The 19,016-nt window shown below is 47.5% G+C and overlaps 2 protein-coding genes across 2 annotated transcripts in view; both read left to right on the top strand.

Annotated features, from left to right (window-relative positions):
• MYO3A (myosin IIIA) overlaps positions 1-1,678 on the top strand; it is a 113,397-nt gene extending 111,719 nt beyond the window's left edge. Inside the window, exon 36 of the mRNA XM_066552110.1 lies at positions 268-1,678. Within this exon, the coding sequence (XP_066408207.1) occupies positions 268-382 (115 nt within the window). The 3' untranslated portion in view covers positions 383-1,678. The remainder of the gene's footprint in view (positions 1-267) is intronic.
• Positions 1,679-3,204: 1,526 nt separating this feature from the next.
• GAD2 (glutamate decarboxylase 2) overlaps positions 3,205-19,016 on the top strand; it is a 40,740-nt gene continuing 24,928 nt past the window's right edge. The window contains exons 1-7 of the mRNA XM_066552099.1: positions 3,205-3,386; positions 3,632-3,691; positions 3,837-3,989; positions 5,007-5,240; positions 10,072-10,162; positions 10,983-11,095; positions 15,353-15,468. Coding sequence (XP_066408196.1) covers positions 3,311-3,386; positions 3,632-3,691; positions 3,837-3,989; positions 5,007-5,240; positions 10,072-10,162; positions 10,983-11,095; positions 15,353-15,468 — 843 coding nt within the window. The 5' untranslated portion in view covers positions 3,205-3,310. The remainder of the gene's footprint in view (positions 3,387-3,631; positions 3,692-3,836; positions 3,990-5,006; positions 5,241-10,071; positions 10,163-10,982; positions 11,096-15,352; positions 15,469-19,016) is intronic.

Genomic DNA, 19,016 nt, shown 5'->3' with positions numbered 1-19,016 from the left:
AACTTTTTATGTCCTTTTATTATGCCCCCTTCATAGGAGAACATGTTGTTCTTCTGTGTTCATCTGCTTCTAGCATATAATGTGTTTGTTCCGAGGTGCCTGTTTTGTGCAGCACAGGAAGAGGCCTAGCAAAGTCAGCTGATTTTTTTTCTTTCTTCTTTTATTTTTCCCCCACAAGGGTGGAGGTTAAGCAGTCGATTAGGAGTGTTTGCCAAGGTAAATGTTTTGACTTTTAATTTCTAAAACACTTCTGTGCTTAATCCCCAGGTCGAGGGTTGCAGAAAGACCCCTTGAAGAGAGCAAAGCCGAAGATAATCCCTATGACTACAGACGACTGCTGCGGAAGACCTCACAGCGCCGGCGCCTTATCCAGCAGTTCTAGCTGCTGCTGCTGCTCCTGCTGCCATTTGGCTTTTATTAGCATAATTTTTTTTTATCATTTTATACCATGTGTTTCCTTTTTTTTTTTAATCTTCAATGTTTCAAGTTTATGTGTGCGTTCATGTGGATATGAATTACTGTGGTTTACAGCCCAACACCATTGTAAAGGGACACTGTCAGTCACACATCCTATTCTTCCCTAATAAAAAAATCAGCTTTCTTTCATGTACCATTGCTACATCCTAAAATTATTGAACAGCTTAAGTCTTGTTTACTTTCTTCAGTGCATATTTCTTTTTTTCCATTCCATCAGTCTCACCCAATCAAAAAAATAATTTATTTTATAGCTCCCTAGTTAAGCTTTCTAATTTCCATATTCAACTTCAGAAAACCTTAGTTATTGTTTCTAATGAATTGTTTTACAGGAAAAAAAAAATTACAAGAGCACCATGGGGGAATTTCTGCTTATTTTAGTTTACATTGCTTAAATTTTGGGATGACCTGTTTGTGGCAAGTGTCCCTCTAATGAAAATGTATACGATTAACTGGATAGCATACTATGGCAATCTATTTCATTATTGACTTTACTGTAAAGCTAGTTGCCAGTTTTAAAGGTCAATATTGTGTGTTTAATCTTTATGTTGGAGATGTTCATTTATGGGAAGTATATCCAGCCCTCTCCTCTGCCTCTGAGCTTTGTGACTAAGTGATGAACTTCTAAATCATGTTTGCTTTGTTCTCATTTGCATTAGATTTTTAGGAATCTTAATCTCTGGGGTACCAAGAAAAGAATAGAAATACACTCTCTGGTTGATTGCTGCTGAAATGTAATGATCATTCTTAATCAGTTCCACTAGAAATTAAATGAAAATAAAAGCAATAGTCCCAGTGTTCAGATTTCCCCCTGATTCCGTATTCAAAAGACCTTATTTCACAGAAACCACACAGATAATTGCAGCGCTTCCTTTCAGGATTCATAATTGCATGTTCCCAGCTGCAAAGCAAGAGAAGGCAAATTTCATGATGCCAGCATAAAGGCCTGATCCTACTCCGTTCCTCAGCTCTCCTGAATGTGACAATTGGCGGCAGCAGTCAGCCACAGGGGCTGGGTTTGGCCTTTTCCCCAGAGACAGATAACCATGGCTTCCTGATCTGTAACTAGCTACAAGGCTGTGCACCGGATTAAAACATACTGCAATGTAAAATTTGCTATAAATTGTTAAATTTTTGAAATCTGTTCTAAAGTTGCTTTGTCATGTATTAATAAAACGGTAAATAAAAATGTACAAAGCAGAGATACAGTTGATTGTGTCTGAATTACACCCAGAACCGACAAAACACTGTGGACTGGGGCATGAGTGAGCAAGGCAGGGAAGGGCTCGCAGCAGCCTCTGGCCGTGGAAAGCTGGAGTTATTGTCTACGTGCAAGCCAGTGTGATATGGTAACTGGAACAGACTGTAATTTCACGTAAAGAAATGCCTAGACTGGTCTTCTTCTTCTGCTTTCCCACCACAGCAGTGTTATAAAGCATTGAGCCATTTCTGTGAGGTCTCATGGTGGGCACTTCTCATACCCATGTGGATGCCTACAAAAAGCAGAGAGATGCCCTGGGCTGAGCACAGGGCCTGGCTGCGAGCAGCGCGGGGGCCCTGCGTGCCCAGCTGTCCCGGCAGAGGCACATTCTCACCTGCTGTGGTCCCGCCTGCTTCCCTCCAAGGCCAGGGCTCGAAATCCCTCCTGTGCCAGGGGAGAGGCAGCCGCGGCCGGGAAGCGCTCCCGCGAAGACCCGGCTGGGTGGAAAAGGGAGCTTTGGTTGCCTTCAGAGGCGTCGTGAAGGGAATAGGGACAGTTGTTCTCGTGCTCTTCCCGTCTGGCCGCCAGGCCCTCTGCTTCCTCGGGGCTGGAGCCAGGATGGCGGTGCCACAAGGGTCCCCAAACCGGAATGTCGCAGGAAGCCCCCGGGAACGCCCCGGGGCTCCAGGGACACGCCGGGGCAGCCGCAAGGCTCCTCCAACACGTCCGAACGAGCCAGGACGCCCCTGCCTGTCCGGGAGCAGGAGGGACAGCGGGAGCCCAGCCCCCTGCGGGCCCCTCCAGTGCGCCTTTCCGCGGCGGCCCGGCCCGACGGGGCTCACGCCGGTGGCTGTGGCCGGGCCGATGGGACGGCGGGGGCTCGGGGGCTGTCTCTTCCCCACACCGGGACCGCCGGCGGCACGGGCAAGTGCGGAGGTGCCCCGGTGCAAAAGTGGGAGGTGTAGTGGGGGGATTTCCCTTCGCTTTGCATCTTAAAGGACTGAGGACGCTTCCCCGTAGTCCCAACCTTCCCCTCGAGGTACCAGGCTGCACCACCGCGGCCACGTACGCCAAGACTTGGAAAGCTACCATTCCACTCCACTCAGCGCTCGGCGGCACCGGGCGGCTCAGCCCTCTCGGCCCGCCCCGCCGGGCTGCGGCCGCACGGACGGTCGGTGGGGTGAAGACGGCGCCGGCACCCTGGCTCGCCTTCGCCCCCCAAGGCAGCTGCAGCCCCAGCTCGAGCAGCGCCCATACCTCGGGTCTGCCCCGAGTGCCACCGTCCTCCCACCGCCGCCCCTCGCTCCTCCGACGCAGCACGGTGCGGACACGCCTTAGAACAGCCGTCGCCGCTGGCCGCCTCAGCGGGCACCTCTGCCGTCCCGGGCAGCAGCAGCGCCTGCGGGGCGCGGCCGCAGCAGCAGCAGCAGCAGCTCGGCGGAGCGCACCCCGGGGGCGCCCACGGGAGACGCTCCCACCCACGCGTGCCCGGGGCGCTCCCGCCCCTCCGCCTGCCGTCGCCTGGCGCAGCCGCGCGCACTTACACACCCGCACACTCACACTCACGCACACTCGCTCGGGCCGCCCGGGCTGCACATCGCCGCTCCTCGCCCGCCCCGCCGGTTCGCCTCCGCCATGGCAAGCCCCGGCTCCGGCTTCTGGCCCTTCGGAGCCGAGGAGGGCTCCGCCGCCGCCGAGACCCCCGGCACAGGTAGGAGGGCGCCGAGCGGCCGGGCGGGACCTGCCCGACGGAGCCGCCGTGACAGCGCTGCCCGGTCGCCGGAGCCCCCCGCTCGATCGGCGGGACGAAGCGGGGACCGACGGCGACTCCAGCCCGGGCCAGCGCCGCGGGGCTCGGCGGGGCAGGCGGTTCCTGGGGAGCGGGGCCGGGGGTCGGGCGAGAAGCCCTCAGCCCACTCCCGCCCCACGGACCCGCCGCTCGATTTTCTCTTACAGCCAGAGCTTGGTGTCAGGTTGCCCAGAAGTTCACGGGAGGGATCGGAAACAAACTCTGCGGTAAGGGTAGGGAGGCCCCGGTAGCCCGCGGCGGGGGCGCGGCTGCGCGGCCACGGAGCGCCGCGGGACCTGCCCCGGGCGGGGGGGGCGGGGGACGAGGGTCGATGCCCCGGTAATGAGGCCGTGTGTCCGTGTCGCTGTCAAGCTCTGCTCTACGGAGATGCCGAGAAGCCCGTGGAAACCGGAGCCAAGGCAGCAGCCCCGGGGGTAGCGGAGCCGAGGCCGACCTGCACCTGCGACAAAAAACCCTGCGGTTGTCAAAAAGCGGACGTGAATTACGCCTTTCTTCACTCAACAGGTAACGGCGCTCCCGGGGCAGGCTGCTGCTCTAAAACTAACTAGAAAAAAACCAGCGGCTCGGTCGGGAAATCGCGCCCGCCCGCGTTGCTCGGAGGCGTGGGGGGTCCGGCGGTGCGCGGCGGAGCTCGGCGCCCTCAGCCCTGGCCCCGCCGGACATTTCTCAAATCTGTGAAAAAAACGCGCAAACAAAACAAAACAAAACAAATCACGAAAAGAGAAACCCAAAGCAGTAAAATCCCGCCTATTGGAGCCCGCACCTTTTTCTTTCTAAGGAACGCTGAAAGCATCGAGCTTCTCATTGAAGACCCCGCGATGTAATTAATGTTGGAAGGGAGGGGGGAGATAGAGCGCTCTCCTACTCATTTGCTTTAATTCGAGATATTTTTGCACTTCATCTTTTCTGACCTTGGAGGTATCGTCTCCTCCACTAAATAGATCCCAGCTCCCCCCTGCCATTTGCTAGCCAAGGACTCTTCCCGTTTGCTCTGCAGCTCGGGACCCCAAATTAGGGGCTTCCACTATAGTCTGGTTTGACTGAGCCATCGCTCTTAAACAAAAGCTCTGTGTACACCAAGACCTCGTGCAGCATTGTCTCAGAAAAAGGCATTAAATTATCAACAAGTCACTTGAAGAGGAGAGTCACCAAGAAGGTATTTTATTGCAAGGCAAATGACAGTTTTAAGGGTGCTGCTTGTAGCATTTGTTGCTCAATCTTTATTTCCTGTGAGATTCGTTTTCCCTTTTGTCTTGTTTCCCTGCTCTCATTGTCTTAAAAATTAGTCTGAAATATACTGTGGACAGAATTGGCCAATTTAGATAGGATATTAAATCTTGTTATCTCTCAGGACATTCCTCGAAATACAACCTTGCCAGTTTGGTTATTAAATGAAAATAAAACCTGTTTGTATTGACTACATTGTAAAGATTTTGTAAACATAAATGGGAGAAGGTTTTGTTTAGAATCTATGCATGTGGTCATAAAACAAAGTTAACTTTTAAATTTCTCCATTCCCAGATCTTCTGCCGACATGCAATGGAGAAATAACTACTATGTCTTTCCTACAAGACGTTGTGGACATTTTACTTCAGTATGTGGTGAAAAGTTTTGATAGATCAACAAAAGTTATTGATTTCCATTACCCAAACGAGCTGCTCCAGGAATATAACTGGGAACTGGCAGACCAGCCACAGACCTTGGAAGAAATTTTATTGAACTGCAGAACAACTCTGAAGTATGCAATTAAAACAGGTAATAGCAATGCTCATTTTCTACCCTGTATGGTCTCATCCATTGATTAAAGGTGTCATTTCAATTTAGCTTGAAACGTTAAAGATTGAAGCAGCGACTGTATTTTGTCAGCTCCAAGCAATTTCTAGCAGAGACAGAAATCGTTTTCCAAAATGATAAAGCACTCCAGCAGCTCCATCTCTGTAGCTGTCAGTGCAGCCTCGCACACCCTTTCCGATTTAAAATTAATGCGTCTGTGCGTCGGAGTTGCCGAGTGTGCCACAGAGCAGACTTTGCACCACCTTCTCCACTTTGTGCCGTTCCTTTTCATCATTTCACGTGTGATGTCCCGGCGATTGCCTCTTGCTCCCTGCAGAGCGGGCTGCGGCGGGCGCGGAGCTCGGGCAGGGGGGAGTCCATGCCCGGGGGCAGCAGGGACCAGCCCATTTAGCAGCCGAAATCACGGCAAACGGCCTGTAAATTCGAACTCCGAGCGGCCATTTGCCGTGTCTGTCACTTCGCCTGCAAGACATAAAATAAAAAGATAATTTAGCAGGACCTTACACAGAAATATCGAGGATTTAGTTTCAACTTTAGGCTCAAGCAATAAAACCAAAGTCCGATTTGTTTTAACAGCCATTTGTTGTTTTTCACCGGGGAAAGCAGTGATGGGTGACTCCTCCCTGGCTGGGATCCCCGTTAGTCGTGCCCCCCTGTGGGCTTCGTGCAGGGAAGGCAGCATGGGGCTCGCCCAGGCGTGGGGAAGAGCCCGACTCCGCACCGGGGCCACCTTAAACCGCGGCGGAGCAGGCGGAAAGCGGAGCCGCAATTACGGCTGTCATTGGCAAATAATAGAGGGTCCGGAGAGCTCTTAGTGGGAATTTAAATTACTGAGAAATTGCTTTAAAATAAATGTGAAGCTGTTTACTGAAAGAGACAAAAGGCTGATTTGTGACTAGAGGTTGAGAGGAAAACAAAAAAAATCTCAGGTTTTGAGAAGAGAACGGAACAGACTAATCCTGGTAAAGATTGTGAGGGATCTGTGTAATCCTCCTCGTTTAGGGGTGGAAATGACCATCCGCATGTTTTGATGCATGGGTCGGGTGCTGTCAGGATGTTTGTAAAATATTGAATTAAATAGTTAGGTAAATGATATCCAGAGGAGCAAAGTCGATCAGTCTGGATAGGGCATAGGAAACGTCTTTGCACAGAATGATGAAGAATGTGCGATCTGTGATTCTGGGAAATGAAAAAATAGGGTTTCTAGGCTGATTGCCATTAATCGTTTTTTGTTACAGCCTGTTTTCTCGTAACAGACCTATTTAATTTTGTGCATCCAAAAAAAGATCCTTTAAAACAATGTTGCCATTTCTCTTCCTCTCTAAATAATAACGGAGGCTTTCCCATCCTGGCATTTTATAATTTGTTTTAATGAAAATAATGTTTTTGAAGTCTGAAAACGGCTGCTGGGGGGTTTTGTGCAGTGTGGTGGTGTGGTGGGATTCAGCCCAGGGGGTGCAGAGCCACCTCGCTTGGCGGCTGCTGCTCCTCAGCGCCGTGGGGTGACAGCCCCAGCCTGGGAGGGGGTTCACGAAATGCGTGGGGTTTACACCTGGAGCCCTCCGGCACGTGCTTCGGAGTAAAACACTGGAATTCCCCTCAGAGGAGGGAAGAAGGGCAGCATGGTGAGGTTTCTGGCGGCAGCGTCTGCCTTCACTCCTGCCGCAGAAGCCCCTCGGACACGGCCCCTCCTGGGCGGCGTTTGGCTGCAGGGCTCCGGAGGCTGATTGAAAAATAAATTGTATTGCATTAGCCTCACAGCTGGATACCCAGGTCCGGGGGTTCGACGAGGCAGATGGCTGATTCTCCGGCCGAGGGGCAGGTGTGGGCCGCTCCGAGGTGTCGCCTGCATGCCACGGCTCGCTGGGGTGCCCGGGGAAGCCACGCTGGAGAAGCCACGCTTTGTGCCCCTTTCCCAGCAGAGACAGAATTCTTGCTGAGAGGATGTAAAAGGCAGTGACTGTGAATGCAGGGAAAGATGGGTGTGAAATTCAGTTACTGTGTTCTTGACAGTTGAAAATGAGCAGGTGAATTGAAATATGAACGTTTAAAAATGGCTTGGAAACTCCAGGAGGAGTGCGAGGAGCCGGTTCTGGCCCAGCCTTGCTCCCTGGCCGTGCACGCAGTGAGGCTGCAGGCACGGCCAGATTCAGTGCTGCCAGCCGTGCCTTCATCCGTGCCTTCATCCGTGCCTTTATCCGCGCCCAGCCCTTCTCCTGGCTTCCCTATGGGGGCTGCGGAGGCCGGGCGTTCCCGCCGGGCATGCCCGTGCCTCAAGCCGGTGCAGGTGGGAGGGTGTTTGGGAGGGTGTGTGGGGCAGAGGCAACGCCCTTAGTGGGGAAGCCCGGCCTCGGGTGTTCCTGTGCCTTGGCCCTGGTTCTTGGCCATCATCTCCCGATTTACTCTGGGATATCTGTGAATACATTGTCTGTTGCTAAACAAACCATGAAGTAATAATCTCCTATTTTCACCTCTCAACCAATTCTTCACCCTGTCACAATCTCTTTTCTAGTACCTCTTTGTTCAGGACCGGCTTCAGCAAAGGATGTGTATTTCAGGCAGAGGCAGCCGGGGAGAGATTTTTGAGCAGCTCTCACAAACTCTTCTTACCTGGCCAGCAGAGCCTGTATTCTCAGCAAAGCCTCGGTTTTCCATGGCTGTCTAGCCAGGGGAAGGGAGCTCGCTCGCGGAGGGAGGTGTCTCATGGACAGGCAGAGCCCTGCAGCTGGGGCAGGGCTCAGGCTGGGGCAGTGCATTCCCTGCCCTCCCGTGTTAGCGCCGCGCTGCAGAAGGGAAGGGCGCGGAGTGGAGCGGGCTGGGTCACAGGTGTGGCTGCTGGGGCTGTCCCAACAGCAGCAGCAGCAGCAGCTCTGCTCTCTCTGTCCGAGCATCTCTCCCTGCAGCGCTGCTCCCTCCGCCTCGCTGGCTCCAGGGCACGGCTGTCCGAGCCCTGCGTGCTCCCGGGCCTGTTCCCAAGGCGCTCCCAAAGCAGGTGGTGTGCTGGGAGGTTTGCTTGAAGAAACAAGCAGTGACAACAGGGCTGTCGCCTTGGGCTGGGTGTGGGACTGACACAGAACCGCTGAGACGCTGCAGCTGCAGATACAAATTCTGCCATTCCCCAGCTTTTCGGTGTGCATTTATTTCCAAAACAGGAATTTTTGTAACCTTCTTTTAGTCTTCTGTAGTCCATATCCACTAAAGGCTTTTAGTTCCTAATTTACTGTTGTTTCAGGTGAAATTTGTCATCCAGCTGTGATATGGAACCTAAGCTATAAATATGGAAATCTCCTTCAAAATCCTTCTGTCAGGGGAGGTGCAGTTCTCTGCAGGCAGAGACTCTGGAGCAGGATGGCTGAGGTTGTAGTGGTGGTGATGGGGTGTGTGTGTGTCTTAGGTCCACCAACCCCACTCAAAGAGCATGAAGAGCAGGGAGCAAGATCCAGTTCATTCTGCTGGATCTGAGTGTCATTCCTCGGTGCTCAGGGGATTTGGCTGCTGTGTTTGGCAGCACAGACCAGGGAGAGGTGGCAGTTCCTGTCAGTGAGAGGGGGAGCTCTGTGCAAAACAGATCGGGCTGGATGGCAATAGCACAGGGCTGGTCTCAGGTTAAGAGCACAGGCAAGCGGAATTTGTGTGTGTCCCCTGCCCCACATCCTCAGCTCTGATCTGCCTGCTCAGCTTGATTGCTCTGCCTTTGTGTGCTGCAGGGTGGGAGCTGGGGAGCAATTCCAGGTGCTGCTCTGCCAGCCATGTGTCCACGCCTGATAAGAGGCCACAGGAGACTGAAGATAAGTTTTCTCTCAGTGCTGGGTCTGCATTTCCTCAATCATCTTGCTCTATCTTTTGTTTTCTCTGATGGCAATAACAGTACATCGTCTAAGGATCAGGACAGGTGTTTTCCAAGCAGAGGCTTCCGTCCTTTGAGTTGGATGGCATTTAAGTAATTGTGGACTATCCATAATTTGTACCAGTAATTATGCCACTTATCAAGGGCTTGTGGGAAGTAACTAGTAAAAATTGAATTTTAATGCTTCCTATGTTTAATGGCTCTAGGCACGTTTTTAAGGAAAATCTCTAGGAGGATTTTAGAAAAAAAACAGCAACCAATTAGATTAACCAAGTAAAGAGACTATCAGCTCACTGAATATAGTCCTGTGCATCATTCTGCTGGGGCAGCAGAGCTTGTTTTTATGGCATTGGATTAAAATCACAGTTGCAAGTAGCCAGGCTATTTGTAATTGCACTCTGACAGTGAAGAAATGACAAGAACCACCACCTTCCCTGCCATCTTCGTACAATCATCAGCCATTGAGTCATGTGCAAAGCAGTCACCAAAATACTCCATTTTCTCATTTTGCCCTGTCTATTACAATCATTAGCCATTCATCACTGATGTTATATGTCCTGGCAAGCCTTTCAGATGGTGTCTCATGTGTGCCTTTCAAACCTAGTCAGGCAAAACCATATCCAGTGACAACATGTGACACACTAACGGGAGCAAACAGCTATTTTTGTGAGGCAGCAATGTGCTAATTTTCAAGGCATATTGAAAGGATAATAGGGAATGTTGGAATTCATTATTCTGTGTTGAGTATAATTACTGACTTTGGAATGAGAAAGAAGAGAAATTATCCTGCCTTTTTCAAGAAATGTATTTACTGCCATTTGCTTTGTTTCATACCTTGAAAGCACTTCCTTCCCTATAGAAATATGGAGGTAAATATACTGTTCAGCACTGAATAGTTTCATTCAGAGTCATCAGCCTTTTGATAACATTTTCCATCTTATGCAGGGCACCCTAGATATTTTAATCAACTTTCAACTGGGTTGGACATGGTTGGATTGGCGGCAGACTGGCTGACATCAGCAGCAAATACTAATATGTAAGTAGAAGATTTTTTAAATTTAATATATAGATATTTAATGTAATTTCACAATTATGCTCTAAAATACTAGTTCCTGTAGCTGAGTGAAAGAATAATTTTATGTTAAAATTGCTGGGGAAAAAAATAATCTGTTTTTTAAATGGTTGCAACAGTTATTTATAGAAAGACTTTCAGTGTTGTCCTTTAGGCTGTCATTTATATAACTTCATCATCGTGATAGGATGTTGGTTGTGCTGCCTCCCAAAAGCACACAAAAAATATATACAGATTAGCATTTTGCATGCATAAATATGTAAAATGAAAGGGTGAGTGAGCACTTGCATTCAGGTAGAGGGGTTATGTACAATCCATACCTGGAGCAGAAAGCCCTTGCTTTCTGTAAGAAAGAGATGTGGAATTTAAAGTGTGGGGATTTTTTCACTTTGGGATTAGGAAGCATTTTTGTGTACTTGCTTAGCTTCATGCACTGTCTGGCCGTTATGAATAGGACTGCTGACACGTGCCTCTAGACATGCACACAGGTTTGTGCAAGGCAAAGGGGCTCTGCCCAGCATCCCTTGGATAAAGGGCAAAGCCTTGAACCTGGAAGAGGTGGGCAAGATTTTATTCACTGAAGTAGGTGGAAATGGATTGTTGAGTGCTCCCTGCATTTCTTCTTCTAGATATTTGATGTCAAATCAGAAAGAAGACTGTGGAAAGTATTGTGAAACAAAACTCTACCCAGTATAAGATAGAGTATATTGTGGCTATAATGTAATGTAATATTGGAAAAAGATTGTAGATTAAAGCATTAAATATGGACATTACTACATTTCAGGTTCACCTATGAAATTGCTCCAGTGTTTGTACTTTTGGAATATGTCACACTAAGGAAAATGAGAGAGATGGTTGGCTGGCCAGGGGGCTGTGGCGATGGGATATTTTCACCTGGTACATGACATTTCAAGCTTTCTCTATTTTTCAGACTGTGGTATATGACATCCCCTGCAGCTAAAGAGTAAATATAATTAAATATGCATGTTTGAGAGGACACTTGCTAGTAAACACCAGTGGCCTCTTTGAGATAAAGTATTGCATGTTTATGAATTTCAGGGATGTGATTATGAGGATCTGTTTGAGCAAATTGCACTGCATGATGAGCAGCTGTAATGGCACATGGGAAACATAATGAGAAGAGACATTTGCCTTGCAGTTTTGCTTTGCCCCCCCTTTTTATGGATTCCATGAAATAGAAAGACTGTTGTATTAATAACAGAGGGAAGAAACACAACAAAGCTCTCCATCACCGCAGGGGAAATTGGAGCAAACAGGGAAAGACGTAGCATACCTCCCAGCAATTTCAGTAGAGTCAGGAAGACCCTGCCAGCATTAGAGCATGCTGTTAGCTTTCCATGTGAAGCTGACCTGTTTTTCTCAGTGGGGTACTTGGGTGCTTAGTAATCTGAGTGCTTAAACCAGGTTTCTAACCAGGCTTAGAAACCTGGTTTCTTCAGGGCAAGTCAGTAAGGCAAAAAAGTTAGTGTAGAAAAATCATTGACAAACATTGTTAAGACTTTTTTATTTTTTTAATCATTCCACTTAGTCTTTTGATTTATACTCTTTGTCACCTCACCTCTCACTCTGTAATTTCATTGCTCAAAAATTATGGCTTGTCTATCTTACGAAATTGCAAAATAATGAAAGAATTTACATTGGGTGTAATATCTTGGCTTGTCAAAAGAGAACAGACTGTTAGCTGTTGCAGAAGGAGCCTTTCTGGAAGGGAAGTTATTTGACCTAATGGAGAGAGAAAGAGTGCACTCTTGAGTAGAGGAAAGGCCTCACTGATATCAGCCTAGGACATTTGGCTCTCTGAGGCCATGGAGGGCAGGCAAGGCTCATCTTCAGCTTCTCACATCTGAATGCATATGTGGGAAGTAGTGTGGGAGTTTTATTCTGTCCCTTTCCACAGATGCAGAGAAATAGATGAGAAGAACTGACATTGCTTTTTCATGAGTTCTTTGTTAAAAAGCCTGAGAGCAAAAGCTCTGGCAGTTTTTACTGTGGCGCTTAGAGATCCCCCTGAAAACCTTGGCCTACATCACACCTGGCATCTAAGAGTGTCTCACGAGCCCAGGATCAAAGTGAAAGTTTTTGGAAACTGAGTGGTGGTTGGTTACCAACCCTGACCTGACTGGGTACAGCTGCCCTTGGTTCCTCACCTTGCAGGGACCTGCAGGGTGAGAGAAGAGCAGTAGCAGTGCTGCCCAGCCCATGGCAGCAGGCTGGGGGAAAGGCTCAGGTGTGTGTGCCAGGTCTGTCCCAGTCTGGCAAACTCAGGTAGAAGTTGTGTGAGTCAGGCAAGGTGTGTGCCTCAGGAGGAGCTGCTGGGGCTGCAGAAGGTGCTGCCTGGCATGGGCCCAGGGTACTGCTGGTGTGCCAGAGCTCACTTCATCGAGCTGAAACCTGTGTGGGGATGGGCTCTCTGGCAGGCAGGTACCTGTGCTGGCATTTGCAGGGCTGCCCCTCTCTTTCTTTCTTTCTTTCTTTCTTTCTTTCTTTCTTTCTTTCTTTCTTTCTTTCTTTCTTTCTTTCTTTCTTTCTTTCTTTCTTTCTTTCTTTCTTTCTTTCTTTCTTTCTTTCTTTCTTTCTTTCTTTCTTTCTTTCTTTCTTTCTTTCTTTCTTTCTTTCTTTCTTCCTTTCTTCCTTTCTTCCTTTCTTCCTTTCTTCCTTTCTTCCTTTCTTCCTTCCTTTCTTCCTTCCTTTCTTCCTTCCTTTCTTCCTTCCTTTCTTCCTTCCTTCCTTCCTTCCTTCCTTCCTTCCTTCCTTCCTTCCTTCCTTCCTTCCTTCCTTCCTTCCTTCCTTCCTTCCTTCCTTCCTTCCTTCCTTCCTTCCTTCCTTCCTTCCTTCCTTCCTTCCTTCCTTCCTTCCTTCCTTCCTTCCTTCCTTCCTTCCTTCCTTCCTTCCTTCCTTCCTTCCTTCCTTCCTTCCTTCCTTCCTTCCTTCCTTCCTTCCTTCCTTCCTTCCTTCCTTCCTTCCTTCCTTCCTTCCTTCTCTCTCTCTCTCTCTCTCTCTCTCTCTCTCTCTCTCTCTCTCTCTCTGCAATTTCTGGTTTGTGCAAAGTGCATCTTTATAATTTTCTCTGTTAAGGCAGCAATACTCAGTGTGCAGGTTCTGCTTTTTTGGGCAATAATCAAAATAATTTCTGTGCTGTCTTCTCACTTCATGTCTTTAGTTGAAGACCTTACTGTTGCAAAGAAAATGTTCTTTCTCTCTGCATTCTCTGGAATGTATTAATACATGTGAAGCATAAAAGCCTGACTGTTTTCTCCAAATTCTGTAGGTGTGTTTTGTTAGCTGCAATTAACAGTGGATGTGAACACAACTATGAAATTAAAAGCTGAATGCAGGCTTATGAGTAAACTAAGGTTAAATGACTGAGTAATAAATACTAATAAGAAACCCTGGTATTGAAGAAACTAAACATTTCAGTCTTGATTCTTTTGACACTGAGCCAATGACTTTGGACGAGATAGGCCAAATTGCTTCAACTTAGTTCAGTCACCTAAATCATCAATAGCAGCTCTTACATGACATCTGCATTTCTTAGGGACAGGTACCTGAGCATTTCCTCTTAATGTCTCCATTTCTTATTTTGTCATTTCAAAGAAAGGTGTTGAAATACATTCATATCTCTCAAGATAGTTGAAAGGGAAAGAAAAATGCCAATCTGTACTGACCTGTATGCCAGCAATGCCATTCTTCTGTGGCCTTTTCCCTTGGATTCACAGGAGGGCCAGTGAGGTCAGGGAAAGCCCACAGCAGGGCAGCCTCACTGCAAGAGCAGAGCCAGGATACTGATTAGAAATGAAGGGCACAGTTGTGTGGGCTGTGGAACAGTATGTATCTCTAGTGAGATTAAAACAAATCTTACAAAAGTCAAAACAATGTTAATTTGCCAGCACAGATAACCAACAGTGCTTCCTTCATCTCAAAGGATGGATTTTATCTTATCTCACTTAGGCTGTCCAAGCATTGGGTGTCTACCCTGGGCTGATTACAGCAGCTCCTGTGTATTCCAGGGAGAGTGGGGATGTGTCTGCAGGGCAAGTTCCACCCACCACAAACAGCTGCCATAGGATGAGCTGAACCTTGTGCTCTTCACTCCATTTTTAGATGGATGAAGGTTGCAATAGTTGAACTCTACCTCACCGGCATTTCAACCTGTTCATTTAAAACTTTTTCTTTATATAAATACATGTGCATAAACATGGATATGCAATCAATCTGTGTGTGTGTATGTATATATATACACACATATATATAGGATAAACCTGATGGATTTCATGCATACATGTCTGTCTGTGTGTGTGTTTGTGTGCATAGAAATTTAAAAATTCTCAGCATCTGCCTCAAGTACTGCATTATATTCCCATAGTGCTCATGCAGCATTAATGTAAAGCCAAACATTGCTCCACTGTAGACACAGAGACTCGGTTTGTAAAAAATCTTAAAAAGGAGAAACAGACCACTGCAGAGCTGTAGATCTGATACCCATCTTGAAGTGGGTTAAATACCCAACTTGAAATGGCTATTTTAAGTGAATGTATGCCAATGATTTTAAAGCTAGTGTTAGGGACATTTAGTCTTTTCCCCTTGTTCCCATAAGAGGACAATTAAAATGAAAAATATGTGTTAGAATGACCCTTTTTCCTTTCTCTTCCCTCTTCCCACTGCACTTATCCAGAAGATAGCGGCTGTGGGGTCTCAGTGGGTGGGTTTGCTCAAAGCTGGGGCATGAAACACCACGCTGATTTAGGAGGGGAGAGCACAGATTAGGTCACACTTGGAAATCCCTTAGGATGCCCCTTGTGTGGGCACCTGCTTAGGAGATGGAATAGAATGGGGATTATGTGTTGATGGCACATGGAAAGCTAAGACTGGGGACTGGAGGAGAGATGATAGTTAGAATGAGGGTGAAAGGAAGCACCAGTCATTTTTTGCAGTGGTACTTTTTGCATAAGTGTTTTTTTGTGTGTAGTAGATCCTGTTATTACACAGCCCAGCTGTGAGGAGCATCAGGAAGAAGAATCTGTTTCTGCCACAAGGCAGAGACATTTATATAGAAAAACTGTAGCACGACTTGTTTGTTCTGAAATGATATTACAATGAATAGAAGAAGTAACAGTATATTACTGTGGACTCCAGGTGGTGCCATATCTAACATGTATGCTATGTTGATTGCACGTTTCAAGATGTTCCCAGAAGTTAAAGAAAAAGGAATGGCAGCTATTCCCAGACTGGTTGCCTTCACATCGGAACATGTATGTGTTTCTGTTTTTTCCTATCTGTTACATCTGCTTGTATGACTTTATGATGAAGAAAACAGCTGAACAGGAATTTGTTGACAACTGTCTTCATTTCTGTTACTCCTTCACTGGGAATAAAAACATGGGGAGAGGATGAATTTTTTCTCTATAGAGGCATGATCTCTGCACTTCCTGTGTCTGAAATCCAGGCTAGAGCAGTCTCTACAAACCAGTGCTATTTCTTTGCTCTCACTTGTGTCCATATAAGTGTTGATGTGAGTGGTAAGGACCACATCAAATGAGGAGAGCTCGTCATTGGGCTTCAGCACTTTCTGCCAGGAATGTCATCTGTTCTGGGGCAACAGAAAATCCTTTTGAGTCAAAATCTTTCCACCTGAAACCACTCCTGCTGTTATTTAACGAGAAGGTGATAACATACATGAAGACAGTCCTATGACAATGTTGTGTGTGTGTGCAGCAGAACAGCTGCAGTATTTGCTGGGCAACTGGGCTTCACTGTGAGTTTCTGCCTGTGAGCAAAAGCCTCAGCACACAGGGGTTCATCACAGGCACTGCTGGGACCTGCCAGGGGCTAGGGGAGGTGGGCACATGAGAAACAGGAGTAATCCTTGTGAGAGTGTTCTTTGCTCTTTGTGCAGCCGTATGGAAGTCTTTGTTGGGAGGGTTGTTTTTGGCTTTACAGCCATTTGGAACTCCTTGCAGCTTAGAGCGGAGAATGTGGGTGCAGGAGGAAAGGAAAGAGGAAGGTTTATCCTCAGGAGGGGCTGAGGCTTCGTTGTCAACTTCTAAATTTCTCTCCAGCTGTGTGGGCTCAGCCAGAAAGGACTCACTTGTGGCCAAGGCTCAGCAGGATATTGTCCATGTTAGGTAACAAAGTCCTCCTGCTGCCTCTTTGGACTTACCATAAAATTCCATTCTATGCAAGGGTGAAGAACAAAATACCCTAAAAGTCATCACAAAAGTGCAGGAGAAAATCTCTCAGAGGATGCCTTTCATAGCAGTAGGATGGGATGAGATGTGATACACAGCTGTGGGCTCCACGTTGCAGAATTATTGTTCCCATAACAGTTAAAGAGGACAGTCTACGGATGAGTAGCAACTTTCCAAAGCTGGATGTACAGCTAGAGATACATTAACCACATGGAAGTAACAAGCCTAAGTTGTACAAATGAGGTTCAACATGATTATTTAAAGTAACAAATCCTGTTAATCATTAGAGTATTTCATTGTTTTCATAGTGATGGAATGTTAAACAATGACCCAAATTGTGCTAACAGTCTAAAAATAATGAAATGAGCTTTAATAATTGTGTTTTCATGCCAGGGAAGAAGCAGTTCCCTTAGCAAATTAAACGTTCAAAAATCAAATATACTAGAAAATTCATAGGACGGCATCTGAAATCCATTACATTTTAAAAGTATCTTAAAATTGCAGTTTTGTCCCTTCCTCAATCAAGCTTTATAAAAAGTATATTCTCATCTTCTAGAGAAGTTAAGAAACTGCACTATGTGAAGACAGGGCCCTTTAACCCTTAATTGCCCAAAGGATATGGGATCATGGTTTAACCCTCAAATCAGCAGAAGCTGTTACAGAAAATTCAGAGGCCTAGAAGTACAGTCCTTTTTAAGATAGGAAGTGTCATGCAGGACCTGAACAGACACTTAAGCTATGCAAATGTAATTTGTCTCATTTATCACATCATGCTGATGATCTACCTACTTTTAAGACTCCTTGGCCTGACTGAGGTTTCTCTCTGCCACGGTTGGATGCTCTTGAAAGACAATGGCCATGGAGCAAGCAAATTGGTGAATCATAGAACACCCTGAGTTGGTAGGGATCCATCAGGATCGTCAAGTCCCATTCCTGGCCCTTTGCAGGACACCCCAGAAACCACACCATGTGCCTGAGAGCATTGTCCAAAAGCTTCTTGAGCTCTGTCAGGCTTGGTGCTGGTGATCACCTCACTGGAGAACTATTACAGTGCTCAGCCACTTTCTGGGTGAAGGACTTTTTCTATATATTAAACTTAAGCCTCCCTTAACTCAGCTTCATGCCTTCCCTTGTGTCCTGTCACTGATCATGAGAGTGAAGAGATCAGTACTTGCTCCTCTGCCTCCCCTGATGAGGTTGTTGAAGACCACTCTGAGGTCTCCCTTCAGTCTCTCCTCCAGGCTGAGCGGACCAAGTGACCTCAGCCACTCCTCATATGGATTCCCCTCCAGACCCTTCACCTTCCTTGGAGGCTCTCCTTGGACACTGTCTAGAAGCTTCATGTCTTTTTAATATTGTGGCACCCAAAACTGCACGTAATATCCAAGGGGAGGCAGTTCCAGTGCAGAGCAGAGCAGGACAATCCCTCCCTTGCCCTGCTGGCCATGCTGTCCCTGATGCCCCCCAGGACAGGGTTGGCCCTCCTGGCTGCCAGGGCACTGCTGGCTCAGGTTCACCTTGCCATGGACCAGGACCCCCAGGTCCCTTTCCATGGGGCTGCTCTCCAGGCTCTCATTGCCCAGTCTCTGCACACAGCCAGGGTTGCCCCATCCCAGGTGAATAATCTGGCACTCGCCCTTTTGAACCTTGTATGGTTGGGGATTGCCCAGTCCTCCTAATTTATCGAGATCTCTCTGCCCTTGAGGGAGTCAGTAGCTCTCCCCAGTTTAATGTCATCAGCAAACATGCCCAGTATCCAGGTAAGTCCTGTGTCCAAGTCATTAATGCAGGTGTTGAAGAGCACAGGGGTGAGGATGGGTCTTTGTGGAACCCCAGCAGTGGCAGGTCACCAGTCTGAGGTCACCTCATTCACTGTAACCCTTTGTGTCCATGATCCAGTTGGTCACCCATTGTGTAACAGGGTTGTCCAGCTGTGAGCTGGATGCTTTCTCCAGAAGGAAACTCTGAGAGACAGTATCAAAAACTTTGCTGAAGTCCAAAATGCTTAAATCTGCTGGCTTTCCTACCTAGATCAGTGGGTTATAGAATGAAATCAGGTTTGACAAGCAGGACTTTGCTTCATGAACCTGTGCTGGCTCCAAACAATGACTGCTTTGTCCTCCAGGTTGTGTTTCAGTACTTCCCAGAATAATCTTTTCTGTGAATTTGCCAGCTACTGAAGTGAAACTAACAGGCTTGTAGTTTCTGGGGTCCTTCTTCTTGCCCTTCTTGGAAGCTGGGATGATGTTCTCCAGCTTCCAGTCAGCTGGGACCTCTCCAGATTCCCAAGACCACTCAAAAATCAGTGAGAAAGGCTTTGTGATGACTTCAGCCAGCTCTTTGAGAATTCAGGCCCAATAGATTTGTAGGGATCAAGCCCCATAGATTTGTAGGGATCTAGCTGGAGCAGCAGATCCATAGTATCATTTCCCCATGCTCTGCATGCATGGTGTGATAGTAAACAAAGCTTAAAGTAACTGTATGTGTTTAGAAACTTGTAGATTTTGGTTTTGAAATTTTCAGTCAGATGCAAAGATTTTAATATCAGCAATTCTCAGTGAAGAATTTCAGCATCCCAGATGAGACACTATTTTCATTACTACCAGTCTAGA

The sequence above is a fragment of the Molothrus aeneus genome, chromosome 1 (genome assembly GCF_037042795.1).
Source record: "Molothrus aeneus isolate 106 chromosome 1, BPBGC_Maene_1.0, whole genome shotgun sequence".
Classification (NCBI taxonomy): Eukaryota; Metazoa; Chordata; class Aves; order Passeriformes; family Icteridae; genus Molothrus; species Molothrus aeneus.
Note: the sequence above shows the minus strand (reverse complement) of the source record. Positions and strands in the feature narration are given on the sequence as shown.